Here is a 16,174-nt window from a genome sequence, read left to right as displayed (position 1 = left end):
AGGGGACGTGACGTCTGACGTCACTACACCTCACTGTTCAGGGCACGTATCACAAAAATTCAGGATGGCTGGAGCTTAGCGAGGGATACAACGGAGTGAAGAAATGAGGAAAAACATTCATATTCATCACAAAACCTGCACAACAACGCACATTTTTTTTGCCCTGCTGTTGCAAAATTGTCTTTTATCTGTGTTTTGTGTTCCGGGGGACCCCGACTTCAAGATTTAAAAGTTTCGCGCGCGAAGCGGTGAGTAACGTAACGTTACAAAAGTTCGGCAAAAGTTCAATACATATAGTTATCTTTTGTTAGACGCTGTGAATATGTGTAATGAAGTTACATGCTACGATACTAGACATATTTCCAACTGGTTTAAACTAAAGCTTACTTAGTAATTATCGTCAGTGTCGCTACTAGGCCCAGGTCGCTAATGTTACTTCGTTACTGTCAACAACGCAACGTTAACAGCAGTGGAAAGAGCCGTTCTTTGCCTTGAAAAATATGCAGAGGACGACTTGTTTCAAATATCGGTGAAATGTTTTAATAAAAGCAGTTGCTGCATATGTGAAAGTTTATTTTTTATTAGACATTGCAAAAAATCATAGTATGTTGAAGGGTTGTCTAACGGAGTTGCCCTCGCCAATAAGGGATTGACAAAGTAATACACTATACATAATCATTTAGGATTTTGCATCTTAAGCAACATTAAACTGTTTGTGCTCTCTGTTATGTTATAGTACCATAGAGCGGTTGGATATGAGAAGTTTGTCATTCTGAGCAACAGTGTTGGTGATTATTTTGGTGAGTATTTGTTTATTTAACAACACCATTTGGTTATGACGTTCATCATGACTTGGAGATAAATTACATTTGTTTATTCTCTCCCGGCAGGATTTGTGACCTCTTCTGCCCGCCCCAGTTCAAGGTAAATGGATTGGAAGTGCAAGTTGTGCTCTGTGTCCTTGGACACACGTGCAAAGTTATTTAGGCATTATCAATTGCACCATAACCACTTCTCAAGAGTCAGCCCTCTACCATGTTTGTACAGTGGAAAACATTTACTTCATGGGGCCACTTTGAGTTTCTACAACATAATGAGTGATTATACAATTTTTTTTTTAATGTTGATCGCCCTGCTAATGATCTATAGGATTGGTTTTCACTTTCAGCATGTGTAAATAGATAGTAGCAACACATTTCTAGTGAAGGTGATTCAGATCCATGCATGTAGCCATAGAACTGAACCCTCCACTGTATCTAGAATATAAGATGACAGACTGAGACCCAGCGTCTGATAAAATGACAGTTTCAGTCTGATGTGGAGAGGAGAGGAGAGAAGAGGAGAGGATATAGAAGAGGAGAGGAGGAAGAAGGAGAGGAGAAGGGGAGGAAAGGAGAGGGGAAGGGAACGATGATATTTAAAGTTACTTGGTGAACTTGTTAAAGAAGGAATAATATATTTTGGCTCTACAAACAAGGATTGTGTCACATCCTTCTGCACTGAAAAAAGTGAGACTTTGGATCAACTTAAAAAAATTACTGTAATTTGTTACACCTAAATTTATTAGTTTTTCACAAATTAAATTTATGATTTGGTTGAACACGTAAATTTTGATTTAATGTAAATTAATTTTGTATTTTAAGACAAAGCAAAAAATTTGCTTTCAATCAAAGTAAAAACATTAATCATTACAAGACCATAAACTATTTTTTTTACTCTTTTACAACTTATTTTTTTAATTTGGGAAAACCTAATATTTACCATTACATCCAATTATTAAATTTACTTTGGATAAAACTAATTGAATTGCTGTAATTCTGTTACACGCAATTTTTTAAATTTTTCTCAAGTTAAATGTCTGATTCAGTCCAAAGTATTTTTTTAATTATCCATAAACAATATATTTTCTTTAGTCACAAGCCAAAGTATTACTTACTTAGATATACAATGATGTTTTTTGCCTTTTTAAAAACTGATATATCACCATAAACAAAATGTAATTCTCTATAATATAGGACTAGAATTCACTGCACTGATTAACTTAAGAGAAAACTTAAAAACAGGAAAATTCTCTTCAAAAGACCATTTATTTTTGATGACTTTGAAATAGGCATCACCTCAAACTCACAATCAGCAGCCAGGAAAGTATGCGTTTTACACATAAAAAACAAAACTTGTAAAACATCAATTAACATGCGTATCTTAACATGTATAACTGGTTGTACTCTTCTTTAAAACTTGAGATGAAAGGGAACAGCCATTAAGTTTAGACTTAACAGAGATAGAGTTTAACAGTCTATCTAATAAAGTCTTTGCTATCCTTTGACAAAAAGGTATGAATATCATTCTTTTGAACCATTATAAATGCAAGGAAGTCACAAAAAAAATAAACCAAGGATACACACAGTTGCTATGGATGCAATTATGAACAACGGCAGTTCAAGAAAAAAAAAAGGAGCCATTACTAGTGCTCTTGCTGATCATTCTGAATTTAGCATCATTCACATTTCAATGTTAATATCAGTGCCACAATATTTCTACAACAGAAAGAATTCTGTTAACAGAGAATACCAGAAATTAAAGCCTGTTTTGAATCAAAGCTGTTTTTTCTCTTATTTATAAGGACCCCTAACATTATCCTGGGATGTATTTGAACACAAGCACTTAAAACAGATCAACATCCTGTATCCAAATGTCTTTCTTTGAGCAACCCCATATTTAGAGCTTGACACTGAGACTGCACACTCTGCGTGTCATTTTCTTTGGCTCTATCTCCATGAATATTTTCTGCAGTGCATCGAAAGTGTGTTTGAGCTCACCTGGATAGCTCAAGTTTAGAGCATATATGAAGCCAAATAAGAGGGCACAACCATGTGCAACTGATGGCAGTTCATTAAGCACCTCCACACCTTCTATGATGATGCCTACGTCACGTGGTGGCTGCAATGGATCCTCCTCCTCTCTGATGACAAACACAGCCATTGTGCACTGTTGGAGCTCTCTTTCGGCGTCATCCTTCTCACCAACCTGACAAAAGACAAGACATTTATTGTATAAAAGGCTACTCTGTATGTATGCACACAAGTTTGTCTCCCTTTTGTGTAGCAGGGAGTGATTTAATCATACAGCAGAAGACCAAAAGACTTTTTCTCTCATCTGTAGCAAAGTTTTAGTGGACAGTTACTCATAGTTTCTGCCTGTGATTATAGATATTTTCCTTTGGAAGGGTGTTCTTGTGATACTCTGAGTGTCAGGTGAATAAAGAAGTACCATACTTAGTAGATATGTCGGGGGGGAAAAGTAGTTTTGTTCCAGTGTTCCTGCAGTGACCTCCTTGTTCTGTGCATAATGGGTGCTGGTCAGTGCAAAAATAAGTAGCCTGTTGCAAATGTGCGCCTGGTTCTTATAAACGCTCGAGCTCCAAGATGATTTACTAGTTTCACTAGTTTTATTTTTATTCCGTTTACATTTATGACTAACCGTCATATTACTAAAGTTATCTTCTGTGTCCATTGCGGCCGTGGCCCGTCTGTCAGAGCCGCGGAGCACGGTGCTGCAGTGTTGTTTGGACACTTTCAATCCCAGAGTGCATCGGTGCATACCCACAATGCATTGCGCGATGTCAAAAATGGCGGTATTTGCGTAACGGGTTACTGGGAGCAGATGTGCACTTTGAGAGCACTTGTTTGCTGACCAGCAGATGGCGCTTTTGGACCTTATAACTCACCTTTTTGACTAATATTTGTTGATACTTCAGTTAGGATTGTCTAAAGCTTAATAGAATAATGCAAAACTTCTTACCAGAAACTCCTTGATGAGTTTTTGTACATCTTCCCCAAGGTAAGGGATGAGGCACTTCAGCAGACACTCTCTCCTTAGGCTTACATCAAGGCTCTAGGTAAGTGCAAACATAAACAATAAAAATTCATACTGTTGAACTGTGCAACTTGACTGAAGATGCAAACATGAAAATGCATCAATGGGAACTTAGACTTACAGTAATTGTCCAGTAATCAAACAAATGGATTTGCGCAAACGTCAAGATGCACATTGTGCTTCTTACAACATGTAATCCAACTCCACAATCAAATGTGATGACAATATGAGACAATAACACAATTGCTTCTATTTACAATGTTACTATTTATGTGATGTAAGGTGAGTTTTGCAGTATTACAGTAAGTATACACCTGATCAAGAACTTTAAGCACATCCCGGGTCTTCTCCCTGACAGCTCCTCCCTTGTTCCTGATGATCTCAATCAGCTTGCTGTGGTGCTTGTCCAAGGAGGCCAGGAATCGTGGTTGAAGTGGAACAGTAGTGATCCTCGTGAATTCAGCATTGATCTTTATAAAATAAAATATCACATATGTAAGTTATGACATTAGATATTGCATTAAAACTCTGTGCTGTAAGATCTTTTGTGACATTTTTGTGACTGCTTTGGCTAATTTTTTTTCACAGGTTTCATATAATAGGAGATATAAATATAATTTAATTTACAGGCCACCACTGACCTATTGCTATTGATTGAAAGAATGAATTACCTCATCCACTGTAAATAATGCAGGCCATCTCTCTTTCACCTCCTCCACACCCGATTCCTTTGCCACAATTTCCTGTCTTCGCAGTGAAAAGGTCTTGTCCATTTTGTTCTTTATCACTGAACGATTGTTTCGCTTCTTCACTTCTGTCAAAAGTGACAGTCTTTCATCTTCCAAATTATCTGAGGTCTCTCCAGTTGGAATGTCAGGTATGTGGTTGGCTTCTCCTCTCCTAGGTCTCTTGACTTTTTTTGCAGGCAATGCATCCTCTGGAGCTTTGGATTTCAGCGAATTTGCAAGTAATTCAGCACATCCAATTCCCTTCAGCTGAGTACGGTAGTTGCCCATTTTTGTCTTCAGCCTCTGTTTCCATCCGTAGCAACCATTGTATGAACCGGGTTCATAGAGGCATGGATGCTTCTTAATTAGCGCTTCTGCTACGTCGCTAAAGTCAGCATCTGTTGGGTACGGTTTGTACTTGTAAATCTCTTCAGCTACCTTTCTCAGAATGTCTGATATTGTCTTAGGACTTGGAGTCAATGGTGTCTTGGAGGAGATATACACTGCATTTCCCTTCTCTAACTGGAGCTCAGTGTCATAGGAGAATATTGGGATGGGAAACTCCCTTGGCCACAACCGGGTTCTTGTAGAGACAGAGCTTGAGGGTGAGGACAGGAGCTCTGTGTCATCAGTTTCAGTGGACACCAAATCATCACAGACAGGGATGGTTTGGTCATCATCAGTTAGTGGAATGACCTTGATAGTTGCAAAATCTTCAAGTTCAGCAGTCGATGTCAAGTTCACTAGTGCATCTCCAAAGTCTCTGTCTTGGTACTGCAGTCTAACATTGCAATTTAATCCACACACTTTCCTCACTTGATTGATGAGTTCCTCCACTGTCTCTGGAATACCACCAGGCAGAATTAGCTTCCTGGTGTCATCAGGATTCAAGATAACCCTCAGCTTGGCTGGCCTTCTCTCCATTGTGTCAGTCCACCCAAAAGTATCTAGTAAAAACAAGAAAAAAAATAAAGGGACATTCTTGGCAAATTGTATGTATTTTTTCTGAAAATTAAACGGACTGATAAAACAAAAGCTACTTTTAAGGAATTCTACTTTTCCAAACCTACACCCATTCATATACAACCTTATGCATGTATGTATCTCTTGAGAGAGATGATGCGCCGTCCGCCAACCATGTAGTGAGCCAGAGGGTAGGGATCAGTCAGTTCTTGCACCCCAACAAGCTGTAGTTGTTTATTGGCGGATATGACCAAGTCATAAGCTCGATAATGCTCCAGGTACCAAGCATCCAATTTTTTGATGATGAAAATGAGTGTCTCTTGTAGAACAATCATATGAACTATTTCACAAAACTCTGGAAGTCCAGCCAGAGACCCATGGGCTACCACCATTCCAGTCCTGTAGTTATAGCCATTGTAGGATACATTTTTTGCAAGGTTCACAGTGTCCATATGTGGGTGTTTCTCTTTGACTGCTAGTGCAATATCCTGATTGATAACATCAAGGGAAAGTGTTGAAATGTCAGTAACCTCCAAAGATGGTTTAGCAAATTCAGACATGTGCAGATTATATGCAGTCTGAAATTGGTGCCTCTGGGCTAATGAACACAATACATTTTTATAACAGTTCGTATGACGGATTACTCTTTTGAAAAAGCTATGTTTGGCTTCGTATCTCATAGTCCATAGTGCAACAAGGGGGCCAAACTGGCGAATCAACTGGGGATAATGCTCGAGAAAATGAAGTTTGGGCCGTATTCTTTCGTGGGGGAAAACCTCTTGGAATACTGTCCTGTGTTCAGATATCTTGAAGTCTAGATAAGAAATGGAGTCCTCAGTATGAAGAGGTGCAACAGCAAGTTCTACTATGTCCTTTAAATCACACAGGACCTGCCATGCTGGTTCGTTTGAAGGAACTCTGGCTCCAATCAAGAGAGGAAGAAATCTCAACAGGCTCCAATTCTCATGTGCATTCCCTCCAATCGTTCTTTTTGTAGCATAGGTGAGGGGCACAAGATGGGGGCGGTTTGTTTTATCAGTCCACTTGAATGGAAATGTTGTTATTGCTTCATTCAAATTTGCTAATGTAAAATATTTTTTGGAAATTAGCACAGTAAGACAAAGAGCAATCTCAACAGGAATAATTCCTTCAAACAGATCATGAGCTATATCTGGGGGAAAACTCTCTGTCACACTGAAATATGGCAGATTTTCTGACAGAACACACTTTCTTTTTACACCAAAATGACAATCCAATGAATTTTCTTCAATAGCTTTAAGATGAGAAGTATGAATTTCCTCGCTTCTTAAACAAAATGCTCCAGACCTGACCTCTGTTGTTTGAATGTCTACATTTTCTGCTGTACAGAACCTGCAAACATATTTACCTGAAAAATTTTCCACAAACCCTGCCAAACTGTGTGCCCCGAGGTTGTCTGCCACTACACAATGAACAAACCCTTTCACAGTTTTCCCCAACTTGGCAATAAACAGTCCTTCTTGTTGTAAGGTAATGAGATCATCTATTAATGGCTTCAGTACACTCTCAAAACCATAGCACTTAACATCCTCACTACGAATAAGTGCAACTAAATATATATTAGACAGTGATGAGTGAAAACTAGCAGGTAAGTTCCCCAATGTCCAATATACCCCACAGATTTTATGTTTTTTTCTTGAAGTTCCTAGGGGGTTGCAGATTTCAAAGTCATCAATGTATAATGTAAGTGAAATAGCACAATCTTTTGACAACTGCACATTTTCTTTATACTTACTACCATCATAAAAGCATCTATACTGAATTTTATCAGACTGAATTTGATGGGGAGATTTCAAATTGATTGACAAATCTAAAAAAGTTTGACAACTTAGGATCTGCTGTAAAGATTTTAGTATAGAGATGTATTGAAATGATTTTTTGTTTTGGGAATCAAGAACAAATTCTGTGGGTTCTACAGTTTTAAAATGTTTTTTGTAGTATGTCTTTCGCTTCCAGGCAGTGGAAAGTGGGCCACGACTACCAAAAGCTGCTGTAATTGGATTCGACTTGCAAATAGTAGATGCTAGCTCTTGCACAATAGTCTCATCTACTTGATAATTTCCATTCTGTAAGTGCTGAGATATGTTTTGATGGACAAGGGGTACAGAAGCAGTGCCAAGTAAATAGTTAAACTCTTGTAAAAGTTCATCAACAGCAACACTGGAGACAAGATAGATATGTTCAAGCTTCAGTAAGAGTGAAGCAACTTTGAGCTCTGCATTATGTGCCAAATCATCTGCATTATGTGCCAAATCATTTACATCAAAACTTGAATCATCCAGGTCCTCTCTATTTACGTCTGAGGGCTCAATATCAATCTGGACACTGTCATGGATTTCGACTGAAAGACCTCCGCTTGACCCCTGTTTCACAAGTATTTCAGGCTTTAAGTCATTTACTGTGTAATTCTTATGATTTCTGCTTCTGTGAGTTCTAAATGAACCATAAATATTTGTTCTGTACGAACAACCCTTAAACACACAATCAACTGTTTCACTGTTTTTCAGATGCTGAGCTATATGTTGAAAATAGTCTGTTAAAGTTGAACGTTCATTGATGTGGCATAAGAGACATTTAAATGTGGTCAAGTCAGTTTCAGTTTGTGATGATGGCTGATGAGATCTTGACAAGTGGGTCAAAAGTGCCTTCCAAGTTTTGCAGGTACATGGGCAGTTTAAATGGATGCATGGGTAGGAGTGGTGGCGTCCATAATGTCTGTGCTCAAGCTTGTAATGTTTAAGAAGCTCAGATCTTCGTGAGACACAGGCGCCACAGTCTTTGCATTTCCACATTCATTGGAAGACTAGAAAAGAAAAAGAAGACCCACCTTACCCATTTAACACTTAATGCAATTAGTAAAATGCCACATGGTAGATGGTTCATTTGCATTTAATCTAACAAAGCAGTTGTTTATCAAGTTACTTCCTAAGAAGGAAAGCAGCACCCCTAAAAGCTAGTAGTTATTCATTTCATTATATTAATTCAGAGTATTTTAAAACTAGTATTGAAATGTAAATCTTATGAATTAATCACACCATCCTGAAAATCTGCAGACACCACTATAGCTAATTCAACAGCTGGCATAAGTGCATGGCCATCATGTATGAGACACAAAAAACTATGATTTATTTCTTGCCACAATAGCTGCAATCAATCTTTTAACTTAAACATTTTTACTTCCCTTTTTAACATTATTTAAAGCTGTATTAAATTGTTTTCCTTTTTATTGTTATTGTCTGATGAAACTGAAGTTATTTCTGTTTGCAATTAGGGAAATATAACAAATAAAAAAATGTCAATGACACTAATGTCACTTAAACATCCATTAAAATAATTTCCACAGTTGTTCATTTACGGACTTACCAACTGCAATCTTTTCAGGAGCAAACCTGTAACAGAAATGGAAGATTTCACATTTAGTTTTTTGTTGGGACAGTTAGTATTGTCCATGATTGTCACTACAGACTCCAATTTATTAGACCTTAGGCATTCTGGTATTGTACTATACTGGATTATACTGACAGATGAGAGAATGTAATTATAAACCCTTCCTCTTCTGTGGATCCTTTGATACTGGGTCACAATTTATTTACTCTGCACACTATTTTATTTTTTTGGGGGAAAAACATGGCTTCAAATATGTCCCATTCATAAACAATCAGGGGGGGGGTGTTATGTGAGACCTGAGCCTGCAATCCTCAATTCTTGGCTCAATGTGTGACAAACATAGCCTCAAATCATCCTCGATTTGTGCACGTTTGCAGTATTTTGTTTTGAGTGCAGTCATTTTTGAGAATCCTGCCTCACACAAATATGTCGATCTGCAAATCATCTGCAAATTGAAGTAATCATCTTGAACATTTACAAAAGTAAAACAAAAAATAAAGTACCCCTACATCTCTGGGTTCTTTGATATTATTTCCATTTCCATTTATGGCAATGTGGCAACAAAACCAGATGCTTTAGCTTTAGCCATTTTTCTAGTGACAAAACAAGAGTATTTTAGCCAAAGGCAAACCGACTAACAAGACAAGTCCATATTACTGCGCTATTTTTCTGTGAAATAAATTTGAATGTTTTAAAAATTTGGGTCACGACTTGATGATTAAGAAAAAAAAAATGTCTTCCTGAAGATAGACCATTTGATAACCACTGTATAGTATCCCTAGGCCATATCTGTCAACTAACACAAGCTTACTCAAAGTTATCATTGATGCTGAGGTCCTGACCAGAACCAGCTGACCAGAACCAACATTATGCCACAGTTACAACTGTTTCATAAACTCACTGGAAATCCCTCCAGGGTCTGACTGACAGCTGTCACCACTTTGGTTTTCCCATCCTTATCTAACAAAAGTCACTATCTGTACAGCAAATTAATACGGTTGTTTTGATACAAGGAATCAGTCAGCTAACTTAGCATCGACACAGATATGTTGCCTAGCTAGCTAGGACTTACCTCTCTCATTCCTCCTTGCTGCTTTATCCCTGCTGAGCGAATAACTTTCTGATATCCATCAGGAGTAATACTGTTTTAGTCAAATTGAAATCAAAATAATATATTTAGCAAGTTGTTGTCGGCTAACGTTAGTACCTCATGCAGCTGCTTCACAGCGTGCCTCTCTCTCTCTCTCTCTCTCTCTCTCTCTGACTCAGAAGTCGCTACACGTGAATAAATTACCATATTAAGTAGCCATGTGCACATTGTGTATGTGGAGTGAATAGAGTAGCAATTATATTAAGTAGCTATGTGCTCATTCCGTAGCCTATGCTATGTAGACTTAAAACTCTGAAGTTAATTTTTTTACTGGTCAAATCTTTACTGGGGCACTGCAGATCAATTCTGGGGCACTGCACTGAAATCTGTCTGGTGATGTGGCTGCTGCAGAGCAATACCTGCTTTAAAGTCAGTGTCTCCAAACACCACAAAAGTCTCCAAGGACACCAGTTAAAGTCCCTAGATTTATCGCTTGTGGCGTTTGACAAAACATTTCGACATTGAGGGTGATTTTCGTGATTTTTTTTTTTTTTTTTTTTTTCTTCCATCCTGTAGCATACTTGCTAAACGTGGCCGGGTAGACCCACTCCCTTTTCTAGTTTACCATATTCAAGTATTATCACAACTTACCCTACACCGCGGACTGGAGTTTCACGGTCTTCGCCTCTCACTCGGCTGCAGATACAGCACTACGTGTGTCTGCGAAGTGTGGACCTGACTGCAGCCCACCTGAGAAAAAAAAAAGTGGCTCCCATTTCTAGTTGTCCTCATTCAAGCCTTATCACAATAATTTACGCTTATTCTTTCATAACGCGACTTCACAATAATATTAACAACATTAACTTCGCACTTGTTAAACACAGGCAACGAGAACTACGTAGTTGTTGCTAATGTTTCTGCAACCGACCTCGTTTAGCTAGCATGTGCGTAGTGCACAAAATTCAAAGCCAGTCTTTAAGATAATGTCAGTTGTTCACTCTGCCACTGACCATAAATGTACACGGAAAGCGCGTGTTGCACTAAAACAGCACAGTTTTGAATTCTTACCTTGTTTTAACGAGTTTTCCACACAGGACAGACAGTCCACTCTTGCCGTCCGCACTTGATGCGAGGAAACAACAATGGCGGACTTCAACGTCGAAAAGAGCGGTCTGACGTGACGTCAAATGGTCACGTGACAGGAAAACGTTTGGTTTGAAGTGAAAATACCATTTGAGTAGAAGTGTTTTTTTTAATTTTGTCCACAGGTAGTGACATTTGCTTTGAAGCAAACTGAAATTATCAGGTTTAAACATGAACGCACAATTTTTCATTAGACCAATTTAAAAATACACTTTAAAGGAATGACACAGTGGTTTCACTTTTTTCAGTGTGGATTGGTTGTTATAATTGATTTTCTTGTGTTTTGCAGGGTGAAGATGAGATGGAGACCACTGACACACCGCTAGCGCTCCTCTCTGTGGTCCCTGACTCCACTGGTTCCATCAGCTTCAGCCCTGAGAACATATCCATTGTGATAGAGGATGAAGTTGTTATGAGCGGGCTTGCCAGGTTGGCTGATGCATTTGTGGTGCTGCTTGGTTTAATCTATGCATTACACTTAGATTATCCAAAAAAACTCACGCACACATTCACATTCATCCAGAAAGTGCTGATGTCTCTGGATGATAACAGACCATTAAAACCATGCCTACTCTCCCTGAAAAATGATTTGTTAAAGGAATAAACAAGCTGAGAAATGCATGCCTGCACTCAGCAGGCATGCATAAATGTGATTCATGTCAGCAACATTATTATATCCATGTTGTTCTGTTGTTCATTCCTAGATGTGTCTGATATTATAGACTGTTAAAATGTTGAAAAGCACTGTTGAAAGCACTTTTGCGTATGCCCAGTGGGCTTTTTATAAGTTTAGAATGAGAGGTACATTTTTTGTTTATTTTATTGTACTGCCTCCTTGACCTCATTGATCAGTATGCCCTCATTTTTGATGGCAATTTAGTTATTTATTTATATTATATTTTCTTTTATTTATTGTATTTTATTCTGTTTTATTTGGTATGTTTTTAATTTTCCTCATTTGCACAAATTTAGATGTCTATGCTGCTACTTTTATAAGATATTTTTTATTATTATTTGAGAAAATACAGTGCAGAGAAGGGGAAGTTTGTTCGTCCCCAATGATGGTTCAAAATAGGCTGCTAAAATATATATTTGTAAAAAAAAAAGTTTGACTCCAGGTTTTGCACTTTAACGTTATTCGACATTTTACAGTTTTACTAAGCCTGATATATTGTTCTGAAAAGAAAAAAAATTAAAATGTAGCAGTTGTTAATGCCTCTTTAAAAGGTTGGTTTTAAGGTGCTGTTTTATACCTTAATAAATTATTGGAATTCTGACAGGAACACTTTAGTCAAGAACCTTTTATTGCATAGATGATGTTTCTCTTGCACAATCATACATACAAGGTTACAGTTCTACAGTTACATGTACCCAACTATATCTGCACAACTGAATTTGCAGTTACTTTTTTGGTATGTGGGGCAGAAACTCTCAGAAAACACAGCTCTCTGAAAACGGGGCGTCTTGTACATTTTAAGTTGGCAAGTGGTAAATACTTTAAGTCCATTAAGGTGTAATATTTTGAGTAGACACTATTGATATAATACATTATGCTCAGTAATTTTTTTCGAGTCCATGTAAGTTGGCTTTTATAAGTATATTTAATCAAATCATTTAAGTATGAAGAAGACATAAATATTAAGTTAAGGAAATTTATAAAAAATATATTGAACTTAGAATATAAATTAAGTCAACTGAACACATATTTTTTGAGTTTAATGTAACTCAAAAAATGTATTACAATAACTTAAAAGTTTTTATGTAATCAGTTACGGCAAAAATTTTGAGTTTTCTGAACTTGTTCGGGTTTACAGTGTAGTGCCGCAGCTGGGGCATTCAAGGTGGGCGAATTAAACTGATTTATAACTATGGGATTCATATAATAGGATATGATTAATAACACACTCACTAACTAACTATTGCCAAATTTGTTTTTTGAAGGACAAGAACCAGGCTGACATCCTTACTCTGCTGGCAAGTGAGTTCGACGAATGGGATAATGTCTACCCTTGCCTCAGCCTCCTCGCAGGCATTGCCTTGGTGATCCCCGTTTCAAGTGTTAATTGTGAACGGGATTTTTCTACTCTGAATAGGGTAAGAGCATCACTCTGAGGAGCAAAACAAATATTTTCTTTATTGGTGCAGTTTATGACATTAACTTTTTTTTTTTTGATGAATCCTTAGGTGAAAACAGACCTGAGGAATCAGCTGCAAGGAGAACACCTGGCTGCCTGCCTGAGAATCTCCATCAATGGACCTGACCCCAAGGACTTTCCTTACGATAAGGCCTTGAACTATTTTTTTCGGAAGCCCCGAAAAATTCATTGCCCTAACAAAGGGTGCAAAATCTGCAGGCAGTAGGAAAGAAAGAAGCTATCTGTATATATATATATATATATATGTGTCAATTTATCTAATCTGTATATAAATATGTACATAAAGTGTTGTAATTATATTCCAACTCCGTGTTCTTCTTGGTCATCGCCGCTGCCACCCCCCGCCCCCCAACCACACCACCACAAATAGATGCCTGTCCTGTGGGAAACACTGAGGTTGTCAGCGATTCACAACCCGTTTAGACGTGAATGATTTTTTTCATAATATTGATTTTTTGAGCTGAAAATAGATGCAGTATGTTGCGAAAATAAATACTGCTATATACTGCCGCATTGATTTTTTAGCACAGTCCCAGATAATATGTTAAAATACTCACGTTGTTGTTGCTGCAGTTGAATTGTGAAGCTGAGCAACTGTAACTTTCAGGCTTTACTCAGTTTGTAAAAGATGATTCAAACACAGTTAATATTTAGTTTCTAGCAGAACAGATATCACCCAAAAGCAATGTTGGCTGGTCCAACACTTGATGAGGCGTCTATTTTTGGAGATGTGAGTCGTGGTTTCCATCATCATCATCATCATCCATGCTGTCTGTGTCGTCATCATGAATATTCATGTGTGTAGGACTGTTTCAGTGAAAGGCCTCTCTGTAGAGTCCCTATAATACTCTTAGTAATCAACCAACACAACAAGTGTCATGTGGGAGTCAATGGCAGAGCACATACTGTAGAGTCTGTATTATATTATTGTATTCATGGAGGCACAATGGGTTCATCCTAGATTATTTTCAATTATGTTGTTTTGTTGAAAATAAATAAGGACCACACAACATCTTCACCTCCTATAATTAAAAATATATCAGTATTCATTCAGTGTCAGTGACGTTCACACATTTGTTTTCTGCTCTTTTCTTCACTTTACAGAGACGACTTGGCAGAGGTGCACCTACTGTAAATAGACCAGAACTCACTAAAGTCCTCTGTGTGTGTCGTCTGCTGTGCTTGGTTAAAGACACTTTGTGATGAACAGCGAAACACATTTCAATCTAAAATTGGCGATAAGCCAGAGGACAGACAAGGAGGTGATTCTAACATCTGTCTTCCACAACTGCTTGTTGTCTGTCTGTCTTCAGGACCTTTCCTTTCAGTTGACTGACTTCCTTCAGACTCCTAAAAGTGAAATTTGAGAGAGGTGCTGCATCCTGTCAAAGTGCAGCGAAACAAGTCATGAAAGATCCAATGTGTGTGCCCTGATTGCATGTTACATAACCAACACAACACCGTCACTATATAAACCTCACACACGTCTGTAGTCTTGTGCACAGACTCTTCTACAGCTTCATGTTGTAGATTTCTCTCTTATCTTCATTTGTTCAGATCAGCTTATCAGCCATGTTTGGATAATGAGCCCCCCTGACAGTGGCTCCAGAGGTCCCCCTCCATCAATCAGTCTGTACTGGTGGTGTGGGGAACTCTCGTGAGAGCACGGCTCTGCGTGCCAGGCCTGTACTCCCCGTGCACTCGTCCTTCTCAACAACCAACTGCCTGTTCAGCTGTCACTACTCTTTCATCGTCATCATGCAGTCTGCTCCTGCTTAATACTGAACATGTAGTTATTACAACTATCAACCAAACAGAAACTAATATTCTGAAGAGGAAAGAGAATTTTAAATTGGAGAAACAAATCATACCCCTGTGTGTGTGTGTGTGTGTGTGTGTGTGTGTGTGTGTGTGTGTGTGTGTGTGTGTGTGTGTGTGTGTGTGCAGTAGAGCTGATGATAACCTGGAGGAGGAGCCTTCTAATATCTCCACCACACTTCATTTGTCCTGTTAATTAACACTTAATCTGCAGACTCAGAGGACCTCAGAGCCACATGCAACATTCTGATTGGTCCATTTAAAGGCTCATGTCTTTTATTAAGACAGGGACTTTACTGCTCCTGTGAATACAACTATGTGCTCCGTCACTGATCAGTTATTACTGTGTTTTGGACGTCTTGTGCTGATGAAGTAGATATTTGGGTGGTAGGAAGGACTCACTGCAGTAATGATGGGATGTGAGGGACACACTTTACTTTCCTCTTTCTTTGTCTCTGTCACTCTGTACTTTTTGATTCTTCTAAGCACCTTTGCTGTATATTTTAAACATTATGCTCATTAAAAACTTTCCTCTCTAAATCACAGATCACCGATGCACCCTGAGTTCTGTCTGTTTCACAGAAAGCCTTCAGTGCAGCTGCTTTCCTGCATAACACACCTCACACTGTACCAACACAAACTGCCACACACATGGTCTGACTTCTCTTTCTGCTCTAAATCTCTTTCAAAACTCACATTTTAACAATAGCTACTAGGAAAAGGCTGATGAAAAGTTTCTAAACCAACTTTAAATGGTCTCATTCTCCTATAATTGCTTTTGCATTGCACTTCAGAGTAGTTTAGAATATTTCCTATCAGAAAAATGGAAATACAGTGAATCTTCAGTGTGTAATTTAATGCAATTATATTGAAAAGGGAACAAATACAGATTTATTTTCAAAATATCAAAGATAGTGACGGACAGAGCAACATTTAGCAACAAAAATCAAACTTAGAGTTGACGAGAGGACCGT

The 16,174-nt window shown here is 38.1% G+C and overlaps 1 protein-coding gene across 3 annotated transcripts; it reads right to left on the bottom strand.

Annotated features, from left to right (window-relative positions):
* Nucleotides 1-2,068: 2,068 nt before the first annotated feature.
* On the bottom strand, nucleotides 2,069-11,369 carry LOC311256283 (uncharacterized protein). 3 transcript variants are annotated; one of them, XM_084351173.1, is made up of 8 exons: nucleotides 11,152-11,369; nucleotides 10,735-10,833; nucleotides 8,970-8,995; nucleotides 5,692-8,409; nucleotides 4,548-5,551; nucleotides 4,191-4,346; nucleotides 3,802-3,894; nucleotides 2,069-3,027 (listed from the first exon to the last, which is right to left on the bottom strand). In XM_084351173.1, exons 5-8 carry the CDS (start codon nucleotides 5,526-5,528, stop codon nucleotides 2,719-2,721), a joined length of 1,539 nt encoding a protein of 512 aa, XP_084207299.1. In that variant the 5' UTR covers nucleotides 5,529-5,551; nucleotides 5,692-8,409; nucleotides 8,970-8,995; nucleotides 10,735-10,833; nucleotides 11,152-11,369; the 3' UTR covers nucleotides 2,069-2,718. The 3 variants fall into 3 exon arrangements, with proteins under 3 accessions (XP_084207299.1, XP_084207300.1, XP_084207301.1); XM_084351174.1 differs by having other exon boundaries at nucleotides 5,692-7,969; XM_084351175.1 differs by lacking the exon at nucleotides 5,692-8,409.
* Nucleotides 11,370-16,174: the final 4,805 nt, after the last annotated feature.

This window comes from Pagrus pagrus, assembly GCF_965226575.1.
Source record: "Pagrus pagrus genome assembly, chromosome: 4".
NCBI classification, from domain to species: domain Eukaryota; kingdom Metazoa; phylum Chordata; class Actinopteri; order Spariformes; family Sparidae; genus Pagrus; species Pagrus pagrus.
This window is presented reverse-complemented; position numbering and strand designations above follow the sequence as displayed.

Coding starts and splice junctions, on each gene's coding strand:
- LOC311256283 (XM_084351173.1), bottom strand. CDS start 5,528: ATGGAGAGAAGGCCAGCCAAGCTGAGGGTTATCTTGAATCCTGATGAC. Junction 3,895..4,190: donor TGCTTAAAGTTCTTGATCAG/GTGTATACTTAC, acceptor GCACTTACCTAG/AGCCTTGATGTAAGCCTAAG. Junction 3,028..3,801: donor AACTCATCAAGGAGTTTCTG/GTAAGAAGTTTT, acceptor GTCTTTTGTCAG/GTTGGTGAGAAGGATGACGC.